Source organism: Panicum virgatum, chromosome 9K, assembly GCF_016808335.1.
Source record: "Panicum virgatum strain AP13 chromosome 9K, P.virgatum_v5, whole genome shotgun sequence".
In the NCBI taxonomy this organism is placed as follows: domain Eukaryota; kingdom Viridiplantae; phylum Streptophyta; class Magnoliopsida; order Poales; family Poaceae; genus Panicum; species Panicum virgatum.
The window spans coordinates 16,744,647-16,765,635 of NC_053144.1; the positions used below are offsets into that span (position 1 = coordinate 16,744,647).

At 45.8% G+C, this 20,989-nt stretch overlaps 3 protein-coding genes across 5 annotated transcripts; 1 reads left to right on the top strand and 2 right to left on the bottom strand.

The window, feature by feature from the left end:
- Window positions 1–1,880: 1,880 nt before the first annotated feature.
- Window positions 1,881–19,713, top strand: LOC120650438 (DUF21 domain-containing protein At1g55930, chloroplastic-like). 3 transcript variants are annotated; one of them, XM_039927581.1, is made up of 15 exons: window positions 1,881–2,566; window positions 3,556–3,653; window positions 3,751–3,844; window positions 3,937–4,019; window positions 4,104–4,202; window positions 4,389–4,470; window positions 7,062–7,201; window positions 7,277–7,355; window positions 7,469–7,532; window positions 7,731–7,822; window positions 10,900–10,965; window positions 12,106–12,222; window positions 12,592–12,771; window positions 13,741–14,043; window positions 19,370–19,713. In XM_039927581.1, exons 1-14 carry the CDS (start codon window positions 2,018–2,020, stop codon window positions 14,008–14,010), a joined length of 2,013 nt encoding a protein of 670 aa, XP_039783515.1. In that variant the 5' UTR covers window positions 1,881–2,017; the 3' UTR covers window positions 14,011–14,043; window positions 19,370–19,713. The 3 variants fall into 3 exon arrangements, with proteins under 3 accessions (XP_039783515.1, XP_039783516.1, XP_039783514.1); XM_039927582.1 differs by having other exon boundaries at window positions 19,447–19,713; XM_039927580.1 differs by lacking the exon at window positions 19,370–19,713 and adding an exon at window positions 19,102–19,348.
- Window positions 14,013–15,253, bottom strand: LOC120650440. Its single transcript, XM_039927585.1, has one exon. The coding sequence runs from the start codon at window positions 14,604–14,606 to the stop codon at window positions 14,229–14,231; it is 378 nt and encodes a 125-aa protein (XP_039783519.1). The 5' UTR covers window positions 14,607–15,253; the 3' UTR covers window positions 14,013–14,228.
- On the bottom strand, window positions 19,580–20,641 carry LOC120650439 (chlorophyll a-b binding protein 5, chloroplastic-like). The gene has a single exon (XM_039927584.1). It carries the CDS (start codon window positions 20,570–20,572, stop codon window positions 19,784–19,786), a length of 789 nt encoding a protein of 262 aa, XP_039783518.1. The 5' UTR covers window positions 20,573–20,641; the 3' UTR covers window positions 19,580–19,783.
- Window positions 20,642–20,989: the final 348 nt, after the last annotated feature.

Below are 20,989 nucleotides of genomic sequence, written 5' to 3' on the forward strand. Positions count from 1 at the left end.
AGGCGGCACGGTGCCGCCGGGGTGGCAGAGCGCGTCAAGGACAGTCCGCGCACCAGTGACGGCCGGCATTCTCAATCCAGCAGTTGCGGGTGGGACCCACAAATGGCGGCCTCCCTAGAGACTCCCCAGGTCTGGGGAGTGGAGGTGGAGATTTGAAGGCCTCCTTATTTTAGGGGCTTGAATAGAGAGCCTACTGGAGTTAAATTTTTAGACTTCACCCTTTAAATTTAGAGTAGGGGCTCAAATAGAGGGGCCACTGAAGTTTCTTTAAGCTCATCATCTCCTTTCGGCTTAGTTAATTTCTCCCCATCATATCCAATGCATCATATCATTGTGCTAATCTGATCACAAATCTCTTTTATAATATCAAATCACCCCCATTACAAACGTTTGAATAGCCTGAGCAACTGCCTTAATTAAAATCTCCTTCCGCATCTTCTCCTTCCAGCTTTGAACACGAGACCAGATTCGTTCTTTTAATAGACTAACACTTGTCATGTGTGTTTGGATCCGGTGACTAATTTTTAATCGGAATCAACATGAGCTATTATAAAACTATTGCATAAGCCGAAGCTAATTAACGGACAAATCTATTAAATCTAATTAAATATGATTAGCACATGTTTACTGTAGCACCCCAGACAAAGTATGGACTAATTAGGTTTAATAGATTCATCTCGCGAATTAGCCTCCAGTTATACAATTAGTTTTATAATTAGTCTATATTTAATACTCTAATTAGTATATAAACTAAAGTTTAATCCGGAGTATCAAACACCTCTCAGTTGAGTTTTTCAAAAAAAAAAACACCTCTCAGTTTTGCCCCCAACTTTTGTCTCAGTTTGATTTTGGCCATCGAACTCCAAAACTGATTATCTTTGCCATCGAACTATCAAAACCGTTCAAATTTGACCATCGGAGTTGTTTTGATGGGTGATTTTAATTTTTTATTTACAATTAAGTCCTTAGATCTTAAAATGATTATTATTTTTTGTCCGTACCTCCGATTTAGGTCATTCTTGCGGTCACGCGTTCGTAATGGTGAGCTTTATCTTTTAAAATATTTTTATACTATTTTATCACTATTTGTTATATTATTCTTATGTTGTTGTGTAAAAACAATAATATAATAAAAATAAAACAAATAGTTACGAAATAATATAAACAATATTTTAAAAGATAAAACTTATCGTTACGAACGCATGACCACAAGAATCACTTAAATCGGAGATACGTATCTCCGATTTAAGTGATTCTTGTGGTCATGCGTTCGTAACGATAAGTTTTATCTTTTAAAATATTGTTTATATTATTTTGTAACTAATCGTATCTCCAATTTAAGTGATTCTTATGGTCATGCATTCGTAACGATAAGTTTTATTTTTTAAAATATTGGTTATATTATTTCGTAACTATTTTTTATTTTTATTATATTGTTGTTTTTACACAACAACATAAGAATAATATAACAAATAGTGATAAAATAGTATAAAGAATATTTTAAGGATAAAGCTCACCATTACGAACACGTGACCGGAGAATGACCTAAATCGGAGGTACGGATAAAAAATAATAATCATTTTAAGATCTAAAGATTTAATTGTAAATAAAAAATTAAAATCACCCATCAAAACAGTCCCGATGGTCAAATTTGAATGGTTTTGATAGTTCACTGACAAAGATAACCGATTTCAGAATTTGATGGGCAAAACTAAACTAAGGAAAAAATTGGAAGGTCAAAAATAAACATCTTCTTTCGCAATGGACACAGCGGCGCGTTGTTGATGGCAGCTGGTGGGGCCCACCCGCGCAGTTGGCTTGACGCTGCTGCTCGTGCACGCACCGGTCGCCCCACGCGGCGACGCCCCCACCTCCATCTCCATGGTGGTATCATCCCCTCCTCCTCCTCCCCTCGCGCACCCACCACCCACCGCCCCTCCCGTCACCTAGTCGGATAGTCCCAGTCCACCCCTCTCCCTCCCCTACCGTGCCGCCACAGCCGCCGTCGGGGAGCGTCATGCCCACCGCGACCTCGCTGCTGCTGGGCGGCGGCAGGCTCCCGCGGTTTCAGTTGCAGTCCCTCCGCGCGCCCACCAAGCCGCCCTTCTTCCGCGGCCCCGCCTCCTCCCCGCACGTCCCGCTCGGCCGATGCTGCGCCCGCGCGGGGCCCCGCCCACTGGCCCCCGTCTCCGCCTCTGCGCTGCCCGTGCCGGTGACGGCCGCTGCTCCCCCGCCGGGGGTGGAGGAGGATGGCTGGGGGAGGGCGGCCGCCGCGGCCGCGGCCGTGAGGAGGGTAGCGGTGGCGGTGGCGTGCGGGGCGCTCGCGGCGGCTTGGTGCCGCCGGGCGATGGCCGTGGGGGCCGCGGCGGGAGCGGGGGCCGGGGCGCCGGGGGCGGTCGAGGCGGCCGCGGGGTTCGGAGGGTTGGCGCTGCACGGGGGGTGGCCCAGGGTGCTGCAGGTTCTGCAGCTGATCAGGGAGCAGGGCCTGGTCCTGGCCGCGCTGCTCGGCCTCTCTGCCTTTTTCTCCATGGCGGAGACCTCTATCACGACGCTGTGGCCTTGGAAAGTAAGTGCAACAAGTCTGCCGAGACCCATTTTCTGACAGTTCTGTTATTAGCATAGCAATTAGCGTGCAGACGCGTAATGGTTCATAGGTTAATTCTGCTCGTTTTGCAGTCAGTTTAGTTTCCTGGGAACAGAGCGTAGGGTATTGACAGATTAGGAGTTATTCTGCTCGTTTTACAATCATTGCTCATCGGCACCTTGTATGAACTATTATGCTCATTACACTTGGATGATTATGCAATCAACTTACATGTCCAGGCAGTGGATTGGAGGTGGTACAATGATAGCTGATGGGCATTTGTATAAGCAAGCTGATACTAATTTTAGGTTGTTGAGTTGGGTGGTGCGCATCGGTTTTGAGTGTTAAAACTGCCATGCTCATCCTGCCTCAGCATGGATGTAATAATTTTGTCTCACTTGGTGGTGCAGGTAATCTATGGCATGAGTTTATATTTGAGAAGTGATATCATTGCTGTAAGTTGCGCTGGCAGTTATGGAGAAAACATTTTGTTGTTTCATTTCATTTTATTTTTTGGAGGGTGAGCAACAGGTACTGGTGAGCGATAAGCGGACAATAGTGAGGGCCTTCAGATGATACGATCATTGTGTGCTGGGACTTTAGTGACATCCTGTGCTTGTGATCCGTAGGCAAATTTAGCTGGGTATGCAAAGAAAGGGATCACTATTTTGAGATTAGGAGTTACTGGCACTGGTATTGGATTATCAGTCACGAGAACTTTTTTTTTGAAAAGTTAATCACATCCTAATCTCATCAACTAGTTGGGTATTAGTATATGTATGGCTTGTACATGATTACCATCACACCAAATTGCAAGTTGGCCTCAATTCAGGAATTAAGATGCCACCCTGCTAGGCTGATACTCACATAGGGAATTTTTAGAACACTGCTCTCAATCCATTCTTGCTGATGGGTACACTTTTCATAAACTAAGTGATTGTATGCTGAGACTTTGCTTTGTCTTCCATCAGGTTCGTGAACTAGCTGAAAAGGAACCTGAGAATGGTGTTTTCAAAATGCTCCGAAGTGATGTTACTCGCTTCCTGACAACCATTCTCATTGGCACAACGTAATCCTTGCATTCCTAAGTTCTGCATCACTAATTTTATTTTACTAACCTTAATTTCATTTTTTTATTCTGATCGGGCATATTTTGTATTAGATAGTGTGGTCAACATTGGCGCAACTGCAATTGTTACTGAGGCAGCAACGGCAATGTTTGGTGAAGCAGGTGTTAGTGCAGCAACAGGCGTCATGACTGTATGTCCCTTGTATCATGCTGGTCTTCTACAGTTCTACTCCTGTGTAAAGTATTCTGTAATAATCTATCTAACTATGGATCCCCCTTTCAGGTTGCCATCTTACTTCTTACAGAAATTACCCCCAAAAGTGTTGCAGTCCATAATGCCACAGAGGTTGCTAGGTTTGTGGTAAGGTGAGAGAAATCAAGTATAACTTAGTTTCCAACGTTTTTTATTAACAGTGCATTGAGAATTGTGTATTTGTTGGGATATGCCAGACCAGTCGCATGGCTTTCGCTTATCCTGTATCCAGTTGGGCGGATTGTTACTTTTCTATCCATGGGAATGCTTAAGATTCTAGGCCTGAAAGGGAGAAGGTACACATATTTCTCTCGTTGCTGATCAGCTTGTCAATTAAAACATATTTCTCCTTTATAGATAAGGATGTCTCTTTTTAATATTAAATTAAATTCTTGACGAAATTTCAAGCTGTTACTGTGGTGGATATATGCTTCTCAAAACCAGTTCTGAATCTTGCCCATCATATACACTTATTCCCTCAGTGAACCATATGTTACTGAAGATGAACTGAAATTGATGTTACGAGGAGCGGAGTTGAGTGGTGCAATTGCAGAAGATGAACAGGTTGGATTATAATATACTATGTAAAGCTGCTCCTATATCATGTTGCATGTTTTCTATTTTATCCTCTATTGGTGTGTATGCCACTGCAATACTTTGTTGTCATGTGCATTCTGCACAACCCTTCATGTACTGTTTTTATCATTCTTTTAAGACCTGATGAATACCTCCTTAAATAGAGTGAGGCCTAGATTAATGTCTGTGCACCATGTTGTCACATAAATCCATAAATTTGAAAGTGAATGTCAGTGTCACTCCACTTTTATGAACTTTTAGATCATATTGTTACACACTCGGACTTTGCGTCTTGATATTTGTTACCACACTTTAGCGACTATTATTCAGGACAGATATTTTTGAGTCCTGGAGAACCTTTCAGTGGTGATGCCACTTGTTGAAGCCCCTGTAGGCAACATTCCAGTTAATTTATGCGTTGATTGGAGGCAGCCATTCTGCATAGCTTTCAATCTTAATCATTCCTAGGGATAACTGTGACTGTAGCATGGAAACACAATACATTTTTATGTGAGTGTATCACAAAACTAGAAGCTCTGGGAGAGGGTTATCGAGCATCGCCTAAGAAGAGTGACAAGTGTGACCCAAAACCAGTTTGGGTTCATGTCTGGAAGGCCAACCATGGAGGCGATTTTCTTAATATGACAATTGATGGAGAGATATAGGGAGCAGAAGAAGGACTTGCACGTGGTCTTTATTGACCTCGAGAAGGCGTATGACAAAGTACCGAGAAATGTCATGTGGTGGGCCTTGGAGAAGCACAAAGTCCCAACTAAGTACATTACCCTCATCAAGGATATGTACAAGGATGCGACGACGTTTGTCCAGACATGTGATGGTGACACCACTGACTTTCCTATTAACATAGGCCTACACCAAGGGTCAGCATTGAGCCCTTATTTATTTGCTTTAGTGATGGATGAGGTCACAAGGGATATACAAGATGAGATCCCTTGGTGTATGCTCTTTGCTGATGATGTGGTGCTAGTTGACGAGAGTAGGGCAGGGGTTAATAGGAAGTTAGAGCTGTGGAGACGCACGTTAGAGTCGAAAGGGTTCAGACTTAGTAGAACCAAGACCGAGTACATGATGTGTGATCTAGATGGGCAAGTGGTGGTCCAGAAGGATACTTTTCGGTATTTAGTATCGGTGCTACAAAAGGATGGCGACATTGATGAATATGTTAGGCATCGAATTTCAGCTGGCTGGTTGAAATGACGTCAAGCTTCTGGCATCCTTTGTGACAAAAGGGTGTCACAAAAGCTAAAAGGCAAGTTCTATAGGACAGCAATTCGCCCGGCGATGTTATACGGTGCTGAATGTTGGCCTACAAAAAGACAACATGTTCAGCAACTGAGTGTAGTAGAGATGCGGATGTTGCGGTGGTTTTGCGGGCACACAAGGAGGGATAGAGTCCGAAACGAAGCTATTCGGGATAGGGTCGGGGTGGCACCAATTGAGGAGAAACTTACTCAACATCGGCTGAGATGGTTTGGACATGTCCAACAGAGGCCTCCTGAGGCGCCGGTGCGTAGTGGGGTTCTTGAGCGGGTCGTTAATATAAAGAGGGGTAGAGGTAGACCTAAACTGACTTGGGATGAGTCGGTTAAGAGAGACTTAAGGATTGGAATATCTCTAAAGAGATAGCTTTGGATAGGAGCGCTTGGAGACTAGCTATCAATGTGCCTGAACCATTACCTTTATTCCTTTTGGGTTTCATCTCTAGCCTACCCCAAGTTGCTTGGGAAAAAAAGGCTATGTTGTTGTTGTTGTTGTTGTTGAAAGTAGAGCTGTAGTTTTAGTATGCAATATACAGCAAAACTGAAGTTTTTGTGTGACAATTTCAAGGTTCTTAAGGAAGTAAAGGATCCTGTAAAGATTTGGGTATGCCATATCACCTGGGGGGTGCCTAGGTGACAAGGGATATCTAGGTTGCCACAAGTGCCTAGTTACACCTTGTTGCCTAGGCGACGCCTTAAGATCAACTTATCACCAGCTAAAATTTTAGCTGATGAAAAAAAATCTGTAGTATTGGAATACATAAGTATACTAAATTTGTACTTTTATGATACAGATTGTTAAATCTAAAGTTTCGTGAAGAAATGCTCACTAAATCTGTAGTTCTGTGATACATTCTGAAAAAAGGAAGTTTTATTATAGTTTTTTTAGTGAGAAGGGAAGTTTTATAGTTTTTTTAGTGAGAACAGTGAAGGTAGCGCCTACTGTGGTGTATATATTAATATGAAGATGAAAAGAAAAACAGGGTAAAACTGTAAAAAATGCAATAGGGCCAAGGTTTATGACGAAAAGGAAACGAAGATAAAACAGCTACTATTTTGTGATAGTTTTGCCAATCTATATATAGTTTTATGTGATTTAGTCTAGTTTCTATTATCCGCCCCACTGCCCCAGCACAAATACACACAAAAAAAAAGAAAGGCACAATATACATTATTTATGTGCCTAGAACCTGTTACTGTGTTGCACTATTATGAATTCCTGATTAATACCTGCTTGCACAGGATGCTTTTCTAGCTATTCTTGATCAGCTAAAAATCAACACTTGAGTCTTTTAACAGGATATGATCGAGAATGTCCTGGAAATTAAAGATACTCATGTGAGGGAAGTAATGACGCCTTTGGTGGATGTAGTTGCAATTGATGCTATCGCAACACTTATTGATTTCAAAAATCTGTGGGAAACTCATCAGTACTCAAGGTATTGCCAGCTATGACTTGACAAATGTATTTTCAAGTCTTGCGATTGACATCTACTGCTATTTATTATTTCCAGAGTCCCTGTTTTTGAGGAGCGCATAGATAATATCGTTGGAATCGCATATGCAATGGACATGCTTGAATACGTTGAAGAGGTCCGCCTCCTGTTTTCCATTTCATGTAGAAACTTAATCACAGTGACTCTTATTTGCTTTGATGATGTATTTCTAAAGGAAAAAAAAATAAAAGATGCATTTTGCTATTGAAGGTTGAAAAGTTGAAGGAAATCACTGTTAAGGAAATCGCACATATGCCTACATACTTTGTTCCAGGTAATTATTAGCAATGTTTTTGAAAGCAGGCCTCATGATAAACTCAAAACAGTGCATCTGTCGGCATTTTACAGAATCGAATGTTTTCCAATGAACTTGTAGCTATCTCCACAATCAATTTAATTGCTCATGCTTTCTTATATTTTCTGCCATCTACACATGTCATAATTGTAAAATATAACTTGTTTCATTTGGCAGATTCAATGTCGGTTTGGAACCTATTGAGAGAATTCCGGATCAGGCAGGTTCATATGGCAGTCGTCCTCAATGAATATGGTGGAACTATTGGTGTATGTCCCTATGAAACCTATCGGTTATATTTATTCTTTTTACAAACTGAACAAAAGTCAGTAGTTGTTGATGATTCTGCTTATCAATTTCGTCTAACATGGCTAGTTGCTCGATGAGATTTTAAACCAATCGTTTGCACTGATGCCATACAGTGAGGTTCAACACTGTTAAATCAAATCAGTTTTGAGGGTAGTTTTAAATTGTAGCTTTGTCATTTGATAGTCGGCAACGTATCCTATGGAAACCAACTAACCTGTGCAAACTATAGAAACTCGAACCTGGGTCTTTGGATGAGCATCCGATGGATGAGGCTGGAGGTGGGACAAATTTACACATAACCTCCCACAATTATCCCACTTAATAACGTATTATGCAAATAGATCCCATCATACCAAGCGCCGCGCCCTCCGCCGGTCCGCCCTGCCCTGGGATTCTGGCGATGTTGTGGATTCCTACTGTTTGTGCTCGAAAGACTGTACCGCCGCCGCCCTTTCGTATCCTCGACGCCCTCCGCCCTGCCTTGGGACTCGCTGGGGACGCTGCCCAGTGAAACGCCGCCGCCGCAGGGTGACTCGCTGGGGACGCCGCATGGTGACTCGCCAGTGCCGTCGCCGATGGAGTCCGCTGACGGTGTGGATTCCGGCGCGCACGTATTCGAGGAGGAGGACAGCGAGGGCCACCTCGGGATCAACCTGGGACTACCTGCTGTTCGTGCTCCTCCATCGCCTGCACTTAAATGATCATTCAAAATCATGTACACTATCTGCACAATTGGCAAAATCATATACAATATCTGCACAATTGACTACAACTAGAAGAAGCATTGGCTAGAACTAGAAGAAGCATTCCCTCAACACAACACAGGCCTAGAGCAGCTAGCTCATGTGCCGCTCGATTACAAGCACGAGGAACATGCATACAACTGAAGCTAAATAGATTAGCTGCCACCAGATCCTTCATCTCATCAATCAGCCCAGCAGACGGCGAACTAGAATGCGAATCCACCATGATGGCTTGTTGCAGCACAGCAGCGTCAGTCTCCAAAATGAGATGTCGGACACCAATGTTTCAGCCTGTAGACATGCGATTATCTGAGTCTGGACATTTACACGCTTGGACTTGGTTATCTGAATGTCATGCCTATCTGAATATCTGCACTGTCCTCTCTGCGGTGCTTGGCACCGGCGGCATCTTCAAACCAGCGACGGTGCCGGGGGCATCTCCACGCACCGCACCTCCTCTTGACCGCACGCGCGATGGTGCCGGGGGCCCGTCGCCGGAGAAGGACGGCGCCGGCGACTTGCGGGCGAGCTGTCGACGGGCAACTTGCGAAGGGCCGGCGGCGCAGCGAGAAACAAAGGGGCAGCGGGCGTCGTGCTCCAGCGCGGCCAAGCAACGAAACTGGGCGACGAGTAGGAGGGCGGCGCAGCGAGAAATAAAGGGGCAGACGCGGCGTCGAGGCTTGGGATGGGCGGTGGCGGTGCAGTCTTTCAAGGATACGAAACGAACGGCGGCATGTCCCAGGGGTGGATGCGGGCAAATCCCAGGTAGGGCGCGGCGCTTGGGATGAGGGGTCTATTTGCACAATACGCAATTAAGTGGGATAATTGCGGGAGGTTATATGTAAATTTGTCCCACCTCCAGTCCCATCCATCGGATGCCCATCCAAAGACCCAGATTCGAGTTTCTATAGTTTGCACAGGTTAGTTGGTTTCCATAGGATACGTTGCCTTGATAGTCTGGCTAATCATTACTGGATGCTATTCAGTACCTGGTGATATTTTGATTCCAAAAATAGCCATTTGTGTAACGCAAGCATGTGATCTGATACTTAGGGTGACCTTGCTGTGTACTGTAGGAGTCAAGTTAAGCCAACCCCTTGAAAAGGGATAGCATAGCTTCTTCTTTGAAGAACTAAGAAATGTTAGATATATTGGCTGTGTGTGTGATGGGCCGGCACACCAGGCCCATGGCCTGCTCCCTGCCATGCCTTGTTGGTTAGGATAGGCAGGTTCAGGTTATCCCTTGATTGCTTGTGATTCTATAAACATTCCCTGGCCTGCCTATATATATGTACAGGTATTGTATACCCTAATCAATCCATTATTCCACGCAATCTCAATTGCTCTCTAGAAGGGACTTGTTAGGAACCCTAGTTCATTGGGGTAAACACCGCCGGGAAGATAGCCGTATGATGTCCATGCAATCTCAATTGCTCTCAAGAAGGGACTTGTTACAAACCCTAGTTCATTAGGGTAAACACCGCCGGTAAGATAGGCGTGTGGCGTCAGCTTGAGGGGGACTAGACTATTGGGGGATTTGGGTTTAATTCTTCTGCATTGATTGCTTCCTCCCAAATGACTGCTATACCTCTGTATATATAAGCTGGCACCTAACAACTTGATAATTGTCCTAACAAACCAATTAACTGATAGTCCTGAGCTCTCTTATGCCATTCTGTAGTCTGCTTCCCACTTCAAGTACCCTAAGACTTTTCAAGTCATTCTTCTGTCCTTCCTCTGCGGTAGTTATGTGTACTAACAACATCTATAGCATATGTTATAATAAATATATACCCTAACTAGTTTCCTTGGTGTGCTCCAATATGCTCCACTAGATAATTGCAAAAACTGAATAATATATGTTTTCTTTCTGTTTGTACTATGTGCTCCACAGTTACAGAGCATTCATAGGGTCTCACGATTTGTTCGACAGGTTATATTTTTTTTGGCAGTAGTTGATGGGTAATGAGTATATTTATATTACATTTGCAACTGTAAAGATTATTCTTTAAGCCACTTTTCTCACAAGACTCATGCTCAGTAGTAAAGGATGGGAAATTAGAGAACAATCCCATATTTCAGCTACTACTCATGAACTTCCTTTGTCTTACATATGCCATCTGTTAGATACAACCTTGGAGCAATTACCTTTCATGCAGGGATATCTATGCAACCACTTGCAGCAACTATGTCCTATTGTGCTCTGAAAATGTTGATCAAGAACAGCTTGTAATTTCATATGTTTCCCATTACATTGGAACTGCTTTCTGACCTTTGGTAAAAAAAAAATGCAGATTGTAACACTAGAAGATGTGGTGGAAGAAATAGTTGGTGAAATCTTTGACGAGAATGATTCAAAGGTGATTATTTCAGGACATTTTCTGCTCAAATTTTGCAAGCGGATGCTCGGTGCCATTCTCTACATGCTTTTTTTGGCATTAACTTTTATAAGGATATCCATTTCTTTTCTACTTATTGTTCCCTTTACTCTTTGCAACTAATATTCTTATTAAGAAATCGTCTCTCATAATAACTTAGGAAATTGAGCAGACGAAATACACTTGAGCCATGCCAAACAAAAACTAAGGCAAATCACATGGGTCAAATTTTGCTGCTGGATATCTGTTAGGTGTGGTCTTATCATTTTTCAAATTTTCCAGAAGCAAGTCCCAACTCCCGTTGAGTTGGGGTAGCTAGAGACAACCCAACATGAGTCACCATGAAGGGAAAAACTTATATAATTCCAGTGTACTGTGGCAAAGACCACACCATTTTCTTTTATGCCCCAGCGATTTTCTCTTGGTTCATATGAGTGGTTGGGTTTTCATCTTAGCTTGCCAAGCCTATTGCAACCCTCCCCCTTCTGTCTTTGTGATCTCTCCTCCTTTACCCAGGCTTGGGACCAGCTATGTTGAAACGGCATAGGTAGAGTATGAATCCTTCTAGGGATGTGTTGTCAAATTATATTGGTAGTTTTCTAACAAATATCAATGCTGATAACCTTGTCTCAAGATGTCTCAAATCAAATGAGAACAAAACCTGAAAAGAGACATGCAGTGAGGACTGTTCTATTGTCAGCTTCCAAACAGGACTGTTGCCAACTTTTGTGCTCTTGGTATCCATATCCTTGAATTTTCTTGGAAGTTTGAGTCGTTGTTTCATAAGCCACCACTGGTTTGTAGGAAATCAACTGGGAATTATCCAGTATCCTGAATCTATATTGTGAGATATGATATGCTGGAAATTAATTGTAGTTTTGAAGATTCACACTGAGTTGGCCATAACCCGGCTAATTAGCATTATTTTGATATTGAAACTGTCAGAGATTTAATGTTGTACCTCCAAGTTTAATCTGGAAGCAGGTGCTTCCCACCTGTTTTCTGCATCATAATCAAAACACAAAAGTCAGAACATTGGATTTGTCCATGTGACAAACTGGTTTGCTATTTGCTTTGGCAGTCTCTCAATTCCTTCTGCTATGCTATCTTTTGCCCTTTCAGGAGGAAATCCAGAAGAAAACAGGTTATATAGTACGGCAGGAAGATGGAACATTTCATGTTGATGCAAATACGTCAATAGATCAACTATCTGAAGAGCTTGGTATTAAAATACCAGAGGTATTGTTACTCATTAGATCTCTGCTTTCTCTACAGTTACTATATGTGCCTTGCTTTCTCTACAGTTGCTATGTGTGCTCTTCATCATAAAAATGTTTATTTTGGATGCTGGACATGCAAGGTCAATAGGTCATTGATATGCAACTTTCATGTTCGAATACAATGTATTTGTAGAATGTAATACAGATATAGCATTATGGATGTATTTTTCAATGAAAATGTAGACGTCATATTTAGGTCAATATAGATATTCCCAAATGTTCTTATTTAGTAAAATATGCCCTTGGCAGTCATCATATGGTGGCTATCTGGTTTTCTCATGTCTCTTTCTTTTAGACTGATTGATATCCTGAGGCACTTGGAATGCAGGGCCATCAGTATGAGACGGTATCCGGTTTTGTTTGTGAATCTTTTGGCTATATTCCAGAAGAGGGTGCAAAAATGCTTGTGATTCTTGAAAAGGATTACAGAGAAGAAAATGGTGAATATCAGGAGGAAGGTTCTGATCGCCAAGATGATAGAGAAAAAACTCAAGCATACGAACTTGAGGTAATTGTCACAATACGGTACTCTGTTTGCTCAGAGTTCTGGCACCAGGTCTTTGGTACTGCAGTTTAGCTAATATTATGAGATTATCTTGTTACCATTAGAATTTTGCCACTAGAAACTTGCTAATGGAGCTGATATTTGGAGTTCATAACTATAAAAGTTCTACTTAAAGCTTCACTTTGTCTTCGTTAGATGCAGTGCCCTAAACATGTTTGTTAGAAGTTAACAGAACTCTGTCACTAGAAGCATATTTGGAGTTCATAACTATAGAAGTTCTATTTAAAGCTTCACTTTGTCTTCGTTAGATGCAGTACCCTAAACATGTTTGTTAGAAGTTAAAAGAACTCTGTCACATGAAGCATTTTCCCATGTACTTAAGGAAGAGTTTCCTAGGAGTTTTTGTCCCTAATAAATTTTCAGAAGGACCTTGATTGGCCCCATTGAATTAGGATTTTATCATACCGAGAAGTAAGAACCTACTTCCAGATTCTATTATATTATGCAACATTGCTCTGCATGTTTGATTGTGCATATTAGATTACTAAATATTCAGAAGGTTACTGAGACACGTGCACTCTCCACTTAGTTGATGTACTGCTCTTGTATCTTTGCTATTTGTACTGGCGTGTTCTTGTTTGAAACTAGAAAAAAATTGAAGCACAAAAACTAACTGATAAAAAATTACTGCTAAATTGAAAACACATACAGCGGGTTGTTTCAGTAAATTTGGCCTTGCACAATACTTTAATTAGTCAATGCGATTCCCATTTCCAAAAGACTGTTGCACTGTACATGAAATATTGCAGTGCTAGGAACCCCCATAGCATTGGACCATTGTCTTTTCTATCATTATTTTAGAGTGATAGATCAATTATTTCCATTTCTGTAGCCATGTTTACTGCCTTTCAATTATTTCCATTTCTATAGTCATGTTTATTGCCTTTCTAACTTACCTGGCTTCTCTTGCAGATACTAGAGGGTAATGCAAGGAAGGTGGGTAAGGTCCTGTTTAAGCCAATAAGCAGTGAATGTGTAGATGTCGACGACAAGGGAGTGAACCGTCTGATTTCCAAGAAGATCATCAAACGGAAGAAGAAAGACTGTGGTGATTCGTCCAACAGCGATGATGACGAGTGTCCAGACATTACAGAGAATGGCTGCCCTGCAGAAGTACTCTCATGCTCGGACGATAACAGTGCCGAATTGGAAGATGCAAGCAGTTCTAGTGCGCGAAGGTGACAAGAAAACAACTCCAAGACCATCATACTACGGGTAATAATTACAGCTCACCATCACCCCTCCTAATACCCCTTGTTACAACAGAAGATGAGAAAAACATAGTAGTAGGCTAGCACAAAAACAGCGAGAGCAACTCCTACGAGCGATGAGACTGGCAAGGTTAACAGCAGCTTAGGGCATTGCAACATTTTTCCAGTAGCAGCAGCAGCAGCAGCAGTCTAGAGGTGCAGCGAGGTGTCGACGTCTACTTCACCAGAGACATGCTTGTAGTTGTAGATTTTACTAGGCCACAGCTCCACCGTGATGGGGTCGCCGCGGAGCTGGAAGGTTTTGCACTCACTGGCAGTGGTCGGCACGGCTGGGAATAAGGCGGCGGCAGCGGTGTCGCGCAGCGGCCTGCACGGGTAGAGCAGCTCCGGGTGGAAGAACCACTTGACGGGCGTCTCCCTCGGGACAGCGATGGGGCGGGGAGCGAGCACGTGGAGAAGCCTCTCCTCCCGCTTCTCCCTGATCCTCTCCAGCTTCCTGAACCGCTGCTGCAGCAGCGCGATGGAGGAGGAGAACATCACCTGGCCGTCGCTGCTCTGCACCCCCATGATGGCTGAGACGAGCCGAGCTCAGGAACAGCAGCAGCAGCAGCAGCTCCTCTGAGTTCCCGTTTGTGTATCTGTGTGTGTCTCTGTCTACTTCGTTGGGTGCGTGTGGGGTTTGTTGTTTGAGGGGGGTGGTTGTGGGCATGTGCGTATTTATAAGCCGCAAAGCTTTGTCACGGCGCCGGTCGTCGCCTTGTGGTCGTCTTGCAAGCTGCTGGGCTAATTCTTCTTTCTTCCATTATGTGATGCCGTGGTGCTATCGGCCACAGTACTATGTTATGGGCTGATTGAAAAAACGCCACCGCTGTGTGTGAGAGAGAATCTGGGAGGTGAAGGGAATGTCACGTCGCCCGAGAAAGGAAGCGGGAGGCGTGCAGGTGAGAGTGAGGAGAATAAGGGCGTGGGAGAGTCCAAGGAAATGGGCCTCGGACGCTTGCGCTTGTTGCGTTCCCGCGGGTGGGAATCGCCCTGTGTGGGTCGTGGGGTGGTGGCCATGGTTGCGCCCCTGTTTGTCTGTCACCTTTTCTTCCTGCGCCCCCTCTCCCACTATTGCAGCGCAGAGTCTAGCCTGCGGCAGGGCAGGCAGCGGAGGCGGCTGCATGCCATGCCCTGCCGCGCTGCCTGCCGCTCGCTGTTCCTCCTCTCCGCTGCTGCTGCTCGGAGTAGCGTCTAAAACGGGCTGATGGACGCTGCGTGCTTTTCTATAATGGCGTCGCTGGGGGCTGGGGCCTGTACGTGTCATAGCAGTAGTGCTGTGGGGTGGGTTTAGCAGCTGTGGCGTTACCTGCCACGCATAGAGGCGCTTGCTAGAAAGAAATCTAGCGGCACTTTCAGGTGCGGCACTGTGCGCCTCCATGAGCCCGTGTCCTCTTGGCTGTGTGAACGTGTTTGGGGGTCTGGCAGCAGAAAGTCCTTGTTGGACTTTGCTTCTTCGGTCTTGACCGGAGCGTCGCCGAACGATCCGGCTGCGAGTGCAGCACGCTCGCACGTGGTGTTAATTTGAGCAGCATCTCATCCTTCTGTGAGAAAAAAAAGGAGTGACATTGAAGTTGCGTGCTGCTTTAAGCGTTCAGAAAAAAGTTGATTGATCGGTGCACGTAAATAGCCAACGGACCGGTAACGGCTCTTTCACGGGATGCCTCAACAGTTACCGAGATATTACATTACAAATATCCTTAGGAAAAATATATTGCTACAGACAATTGCTGTTTTCCTTTTTTTCGAAAAGAAAAAAATAGTAGTAAAATGGCCGGATAGGGGGTCAGGCAACGATAGCAACCACACCAACTACTCTATTTGCTATCACAGTGACAACAAAACTATCCACGCGCCGCACGACCTGCTAGCACCAACCCCCGCAGGTCTTTGCACCACTGGCCTCCAGTCTGCCACCACACTGGCTGCGTCGTTGCAAGCATTAACCATGTCAGCTGCACCATGCATGTGGCTCCGCTGCCCCGCCGCTGTCCGTAGTTGCCAGCCTACGCTGCTGCCGATATCCGGCAGACTGCTGGCTGCCTCGCTCCGCGGCCCAGACGGCAGCGTTGTACAAAGAAGCTAGTGCACATGTCGCGCCACTACGGCTACCGCCGCCACTCTCGTTGCGTAATCGGACACCGTTTGGGGGGGGGGGGGGGGGGGGGGGCAAAAAGAGAGAGGAAATATTTGATCATTTTTACTGTGCTTTCTGATTCCCAAACGAACCTTGCCTCTTCTTTAATTAATAAGTCGAGAACCACCCATAAACATATCAATTGATTTGAAGTACTTGATGAAAACATGTGAAATGAGGTATATACTATTAGGCTAGAGCCTGATATAAGGCGCAACTACTGCTTTAAACTGGTGAGGTAATGTGACAATATGCTAGCTGGCCTTAAAACATTGTGTTTTGTATAATTATTAATTCACTCGTTATTTTCTTTTTCTGATAAAAAATGGTTGTCCCATACGTGTGGAGGGAAGTTGAGTTTCGTGCTAGAGACTAAGGCTATGTTTAGTTCGCGAAAAAGTTTGGATTTTGTTACTGTAGCATATTTCGATGTTATTTGATAATTAATCTTCAATTATGAACTGATTAGGCTTAAAAAATTCATCTCGTCCTAACCAGTAAAACTATGTAGTTAGTTATTTATTTCAACTGCATTTAATGTTTCATGTATGTGTTCAAAGATTCGATATGATGGGTACAGTAGAAAATTTTTTGAGAACTAAACGGGCCTTAACTACTAGGCGTAGTTAACCTACAGATGCTCGGTAAGTGAGCCTTATCTAGCTCTAAACTAACCTATCATCCAAGCTTAATTACTTGGAGTCTTGTGTCCATCTCCTCGTTTGTGGTTGAACTGGAGGTGCCTGGCATGCATATACAATGAACTTGTTTATCCTGGTTAGCCAATAACAGCCCACAATGTCCAAACATGCCCTGCTAATTCCCTGCTACGATCCTGACCGTACGTACCCAACCTTTCCATGCTTGCTCCAGTATTTTAATCTACTACTGCGGCTGCCGCTTCTATTCCTGGCTTCACCCATAAACTAGTTCAGTAATAATTTAAGCATACTCACCTTAACATTCTAGAGAGAGATGGGAGCGAGTAATTTTTTAAGACAGAATGATGGGTGATCGATCGAGGAGGAAGAAGGGTGGCGATCGATAGGGCAGCGGCGTGGGCAGAACCGCAGAAGGCGCTAGTTTAAGGACGGCTCCATATCCCTTGCTTGTCGCGGCGCCGGTGGACGCGAGCGGCATGCTGCAGCAGAGCGCTTGCGTTGCGATCGCAGCCAGCCCTCATGCATGTCCCCATCACGCATCCATGGCCTGATCGATGGCCTCCATGGCGTCGGGGTTCGGTTGCCCCCTAAAAGCGCCGCCCTTAGCTTCTCGTGCATGCCTCGCCTCGCCTAGCGACCGCCCTAGCTCCTTCTTCCTCTCTCTCTCTCATGGCCTTTTTTTTCCTCTGTCGTCGCTCCCCTCCCATCTTTTCGACTTGCTTTCGCGGCCGGCCGGCCGGGCCGGCACAGTCGCCGTCGCCGGCGCAAGGCAACGCCTGCTAGAGGACGACGAGAAGCCGAAAGAGAAAGAGCTGGTGCAGATGCATGGCTCGCTCCATCATCGACATGCATCTTTATTTCTTTCCGTCCGTCTGTCTTTCTGTCTGTCATTTTTGACTGCTGTGCTATGGTACGCGCTGGTAAGTGCGCACTGCTGCTGCTGCTGCTGGAGTTTTGCATGCACAGAGGCTGCGAATTTGCAGAAGAGATCATATATAATCTGCTACTTATCTGCTGAATTCAGCAGACAATTAGCAGATTAGGATTGTTCATTCATTCGTCAATCTCTGCAGGATCAGATAAAACTTGTTATTACTACCGTGTTCCAAAAAGATCAGATGACCTACTACTACTAGTAGGGGACGGGTGATTTTGATGCCTCAATAATCTGTCCGGTCTTGATCAGTGGCAAAAGCCGTGATGCATGCAGAAATGTCGATCGTACTACATCACAAGGAAATGACGCATATAGTAAAGTGTGAACCTAGCAATGCAAAGAGCCCGTTGCTTTACAGAAAAGTGAAAGCCAAAGGTGATGGATGGATAGTTTTGTTCGTGGCTCGAGGAGGATGTGCCCTAGTTGGTGGGGGATCGGAGGAGTAAGTGCCTAGGAAAAAATTTGCATCCGATAAAGATTACGTACCTCCATTGGGATGCTTCTGCTTGCGTGTGGCACCGTGCGTGAGGGATGCATGCAGCTCTCGGTAAGGACACTCCGCAACCTGCCCAACTCTCTATCTGAACCGGCCGTATACCTCATGGCGCATTAGCTGATGAGAGAGAGAGAGATGGTATTCCGACCTGTAGCTCATGGCGTATTAGGTTTGGAAGAGAGAGATTTAGAGGGGGGGTTGTTCTTGTTCCTACGATGTGTCGTCCGGCATCCGTACATGCGCTTCGTGTTGACAGGTGCCTGGCTCTTCCTTTGACCACGCATGCAGGGAACGTCTACTTGCTTGTCCTGCTTGCTTGCTGTACAATGAACTACTACTACTCGTGCATGTTGTGAGCTTGCAAGTGCTAAGGACAAGGAAAACACATGCATGCACGAAATGGAGTGCGTGTGCACACACTATTCATGCGTGTCATGGACCACCAATTACTAGCTAGCTAGTGGTTATATTCAAAAAGTTTTATTCGTTAGCCCAAACCATGCATTTTATATATGATGACACGCTCCTTTTAACCGGCAAGTGCGAGGGCCTTCTAATGTGTGGATGAGGAGATCGACCCCAACTCACCAATTTGTTACGCAAAACATGCATGCTTATTTAAGAGTTACTAGCTAGCTCCCTCCGTCCCAAAAACAAGTCATTCTAAATATTCTAGGACAAATAATAAGAAGCTAAATGATCATGTTTACCCCTATTTATTATCCATATTTGATATTAATTAATTATTGCATGCACTTTCTGAATAATCACTGCATCTTGAGTGTCAACAGTCAACTGCGTCATCATCTTCAAGAGGCTCGCTCACAGTGATCTCTATGTTGAATCTGGGTGAAGCGAAGCCCAACCCAAAGTCAACGGCGCTACGTTTTCTAGACTGGTTGAATCCATGGTTCGACCACTCTCATAATCCAACCCTGCACGAGAGATCAGGACTCCTAAATAAAATGTGCTGTAGCTAATACTTGAAGTTCCTTTGCTGATAGCTCGATGAAGTAACTAACTGAAGGTTCTTGCTCTCTTAATTATTCCGTTTATCAGTTAGACCCAAGCATGCAGGTTGCGCGTTATACCTTTTTGTTTTCAAGACAAGAGCTCACAGACCCTACCTACTACAGAGTGTTAGATTGTGAAGGTTGAGGAGTGCATGATCTGAATTGCACAATGGCGTCGTTCGTTGGGAGGGGAACGGGCAGCTCCTCTGCTCCTCCTCATCCGGACTACTTGAGAGAAAGAATCAGCATCGATGGATGAGTGACAAGAAGATCCACTCATGAATGGTATGGTACACGTACACCATTGATCTTACACATGCATCTCCGTGCGTAGTTTACAAGTTTACATCACGTGCAGGCAGACGCAGCTGCTGATGATCTGAATCTGAATCTGACGAGAGCACACGGAGCATACGCCGGCGCGTGCAACTACTACACGCCTACAAGCAGAGCAGATTGATCAGTTGCCCGGGACGAAGTTGGTGGCGTAGGCCCAGGCGTTGTTGGCGACGGGGTCGGCGACGTGGTCGAAGAGGTTCTCGATGGGGCCCTTGCCGGTGACGATGGCCTGCACGAAGAATCCGAACATGGAGAACATGGCGAGGCGGCCGTTCTTGAGCTCCTTCACCTTGAGCTCCGCGGCGGTGTCCGGGTCGTCGGCGAGCCCCAGCGGGTCGAAGGCGCCGCCCGGGTACACCTTGTCGAGCCCCTCCCCGAGCGGCCCGCCGCCGACGCGGTAGCCCTCGACGAAGCCCATGAGCACCACCTGGCAAGCCCAGATGGCCAGGATGCTCTGCGCGTGCACCAGGTTGGGGTTGCCCAGGTAGTCCAGCCCACCCTCGGAGAAGATCTGCGCGCCGGCCTTGAACCACACCGCCTCGCCGAACTTGACGCCGTTCTTGGCCAGGATCTCCGGGAACACGCACCCCAGCGCGCCCAGCATCGCCCACCGCGAGTGGAACACCTCCAGCTCGCGGTTGCGCGCGAAGGTCTCCGGGTCGGCGGAGAGCCCCGCGGTGTCCCACCCGTAGTCGCCGGGGAACTCGCCGGTCAGGTACGACGGCGTCTGCTCGGAGAAGGGGCCCAGGTACTTGGGGCGGTCGGGCCCGTACCAGATGCTCTGGGGAGCGCTCTTCACGGTGCGGCGCATGGTGATGCGGCCGCCGGCGTCGGCGCCGGCGCCGGCGGGGCGGGGTACCAGGGCCTGCCCGAGGAAGCTGGTGGTCTGGTGCAGCGCCGACGCGGCCATCTTCGGTTCTGCGCGCGTGTCCGGGGAGATTGTTCGGCCGATCGAGCGGTGGTGGATGGGAATGGCCGGCGCCGGAGAGGAGATCTTTATACGGCCGCCGGCTGGCGGACGCGCGGCGGGACTGGTGGACGGGCGGCGCGCCACGTCGGCGGCGAGCCCATTGGCTGCCGCCGCGCCGCCTGGATATCGCGCGGCCAGGGCGCCCAATGGCCGGCCGCCAGGTGGAGGCAAAGATCGCCTCGCCCAAATCCAACGCTATCTGGACCAAACAAGCAGCTCAGGCATCACAGTCGTTGTACGTATTGGACTATGTCTGTGTACTAGCTAGCCGTTGTATTTTGTTACTCTTGTGAAAATGTTGTGAGGTTGAAGCTTCGAAAATATCGTGATCCTTTTGCCTCGCACAGTTATGTTTTA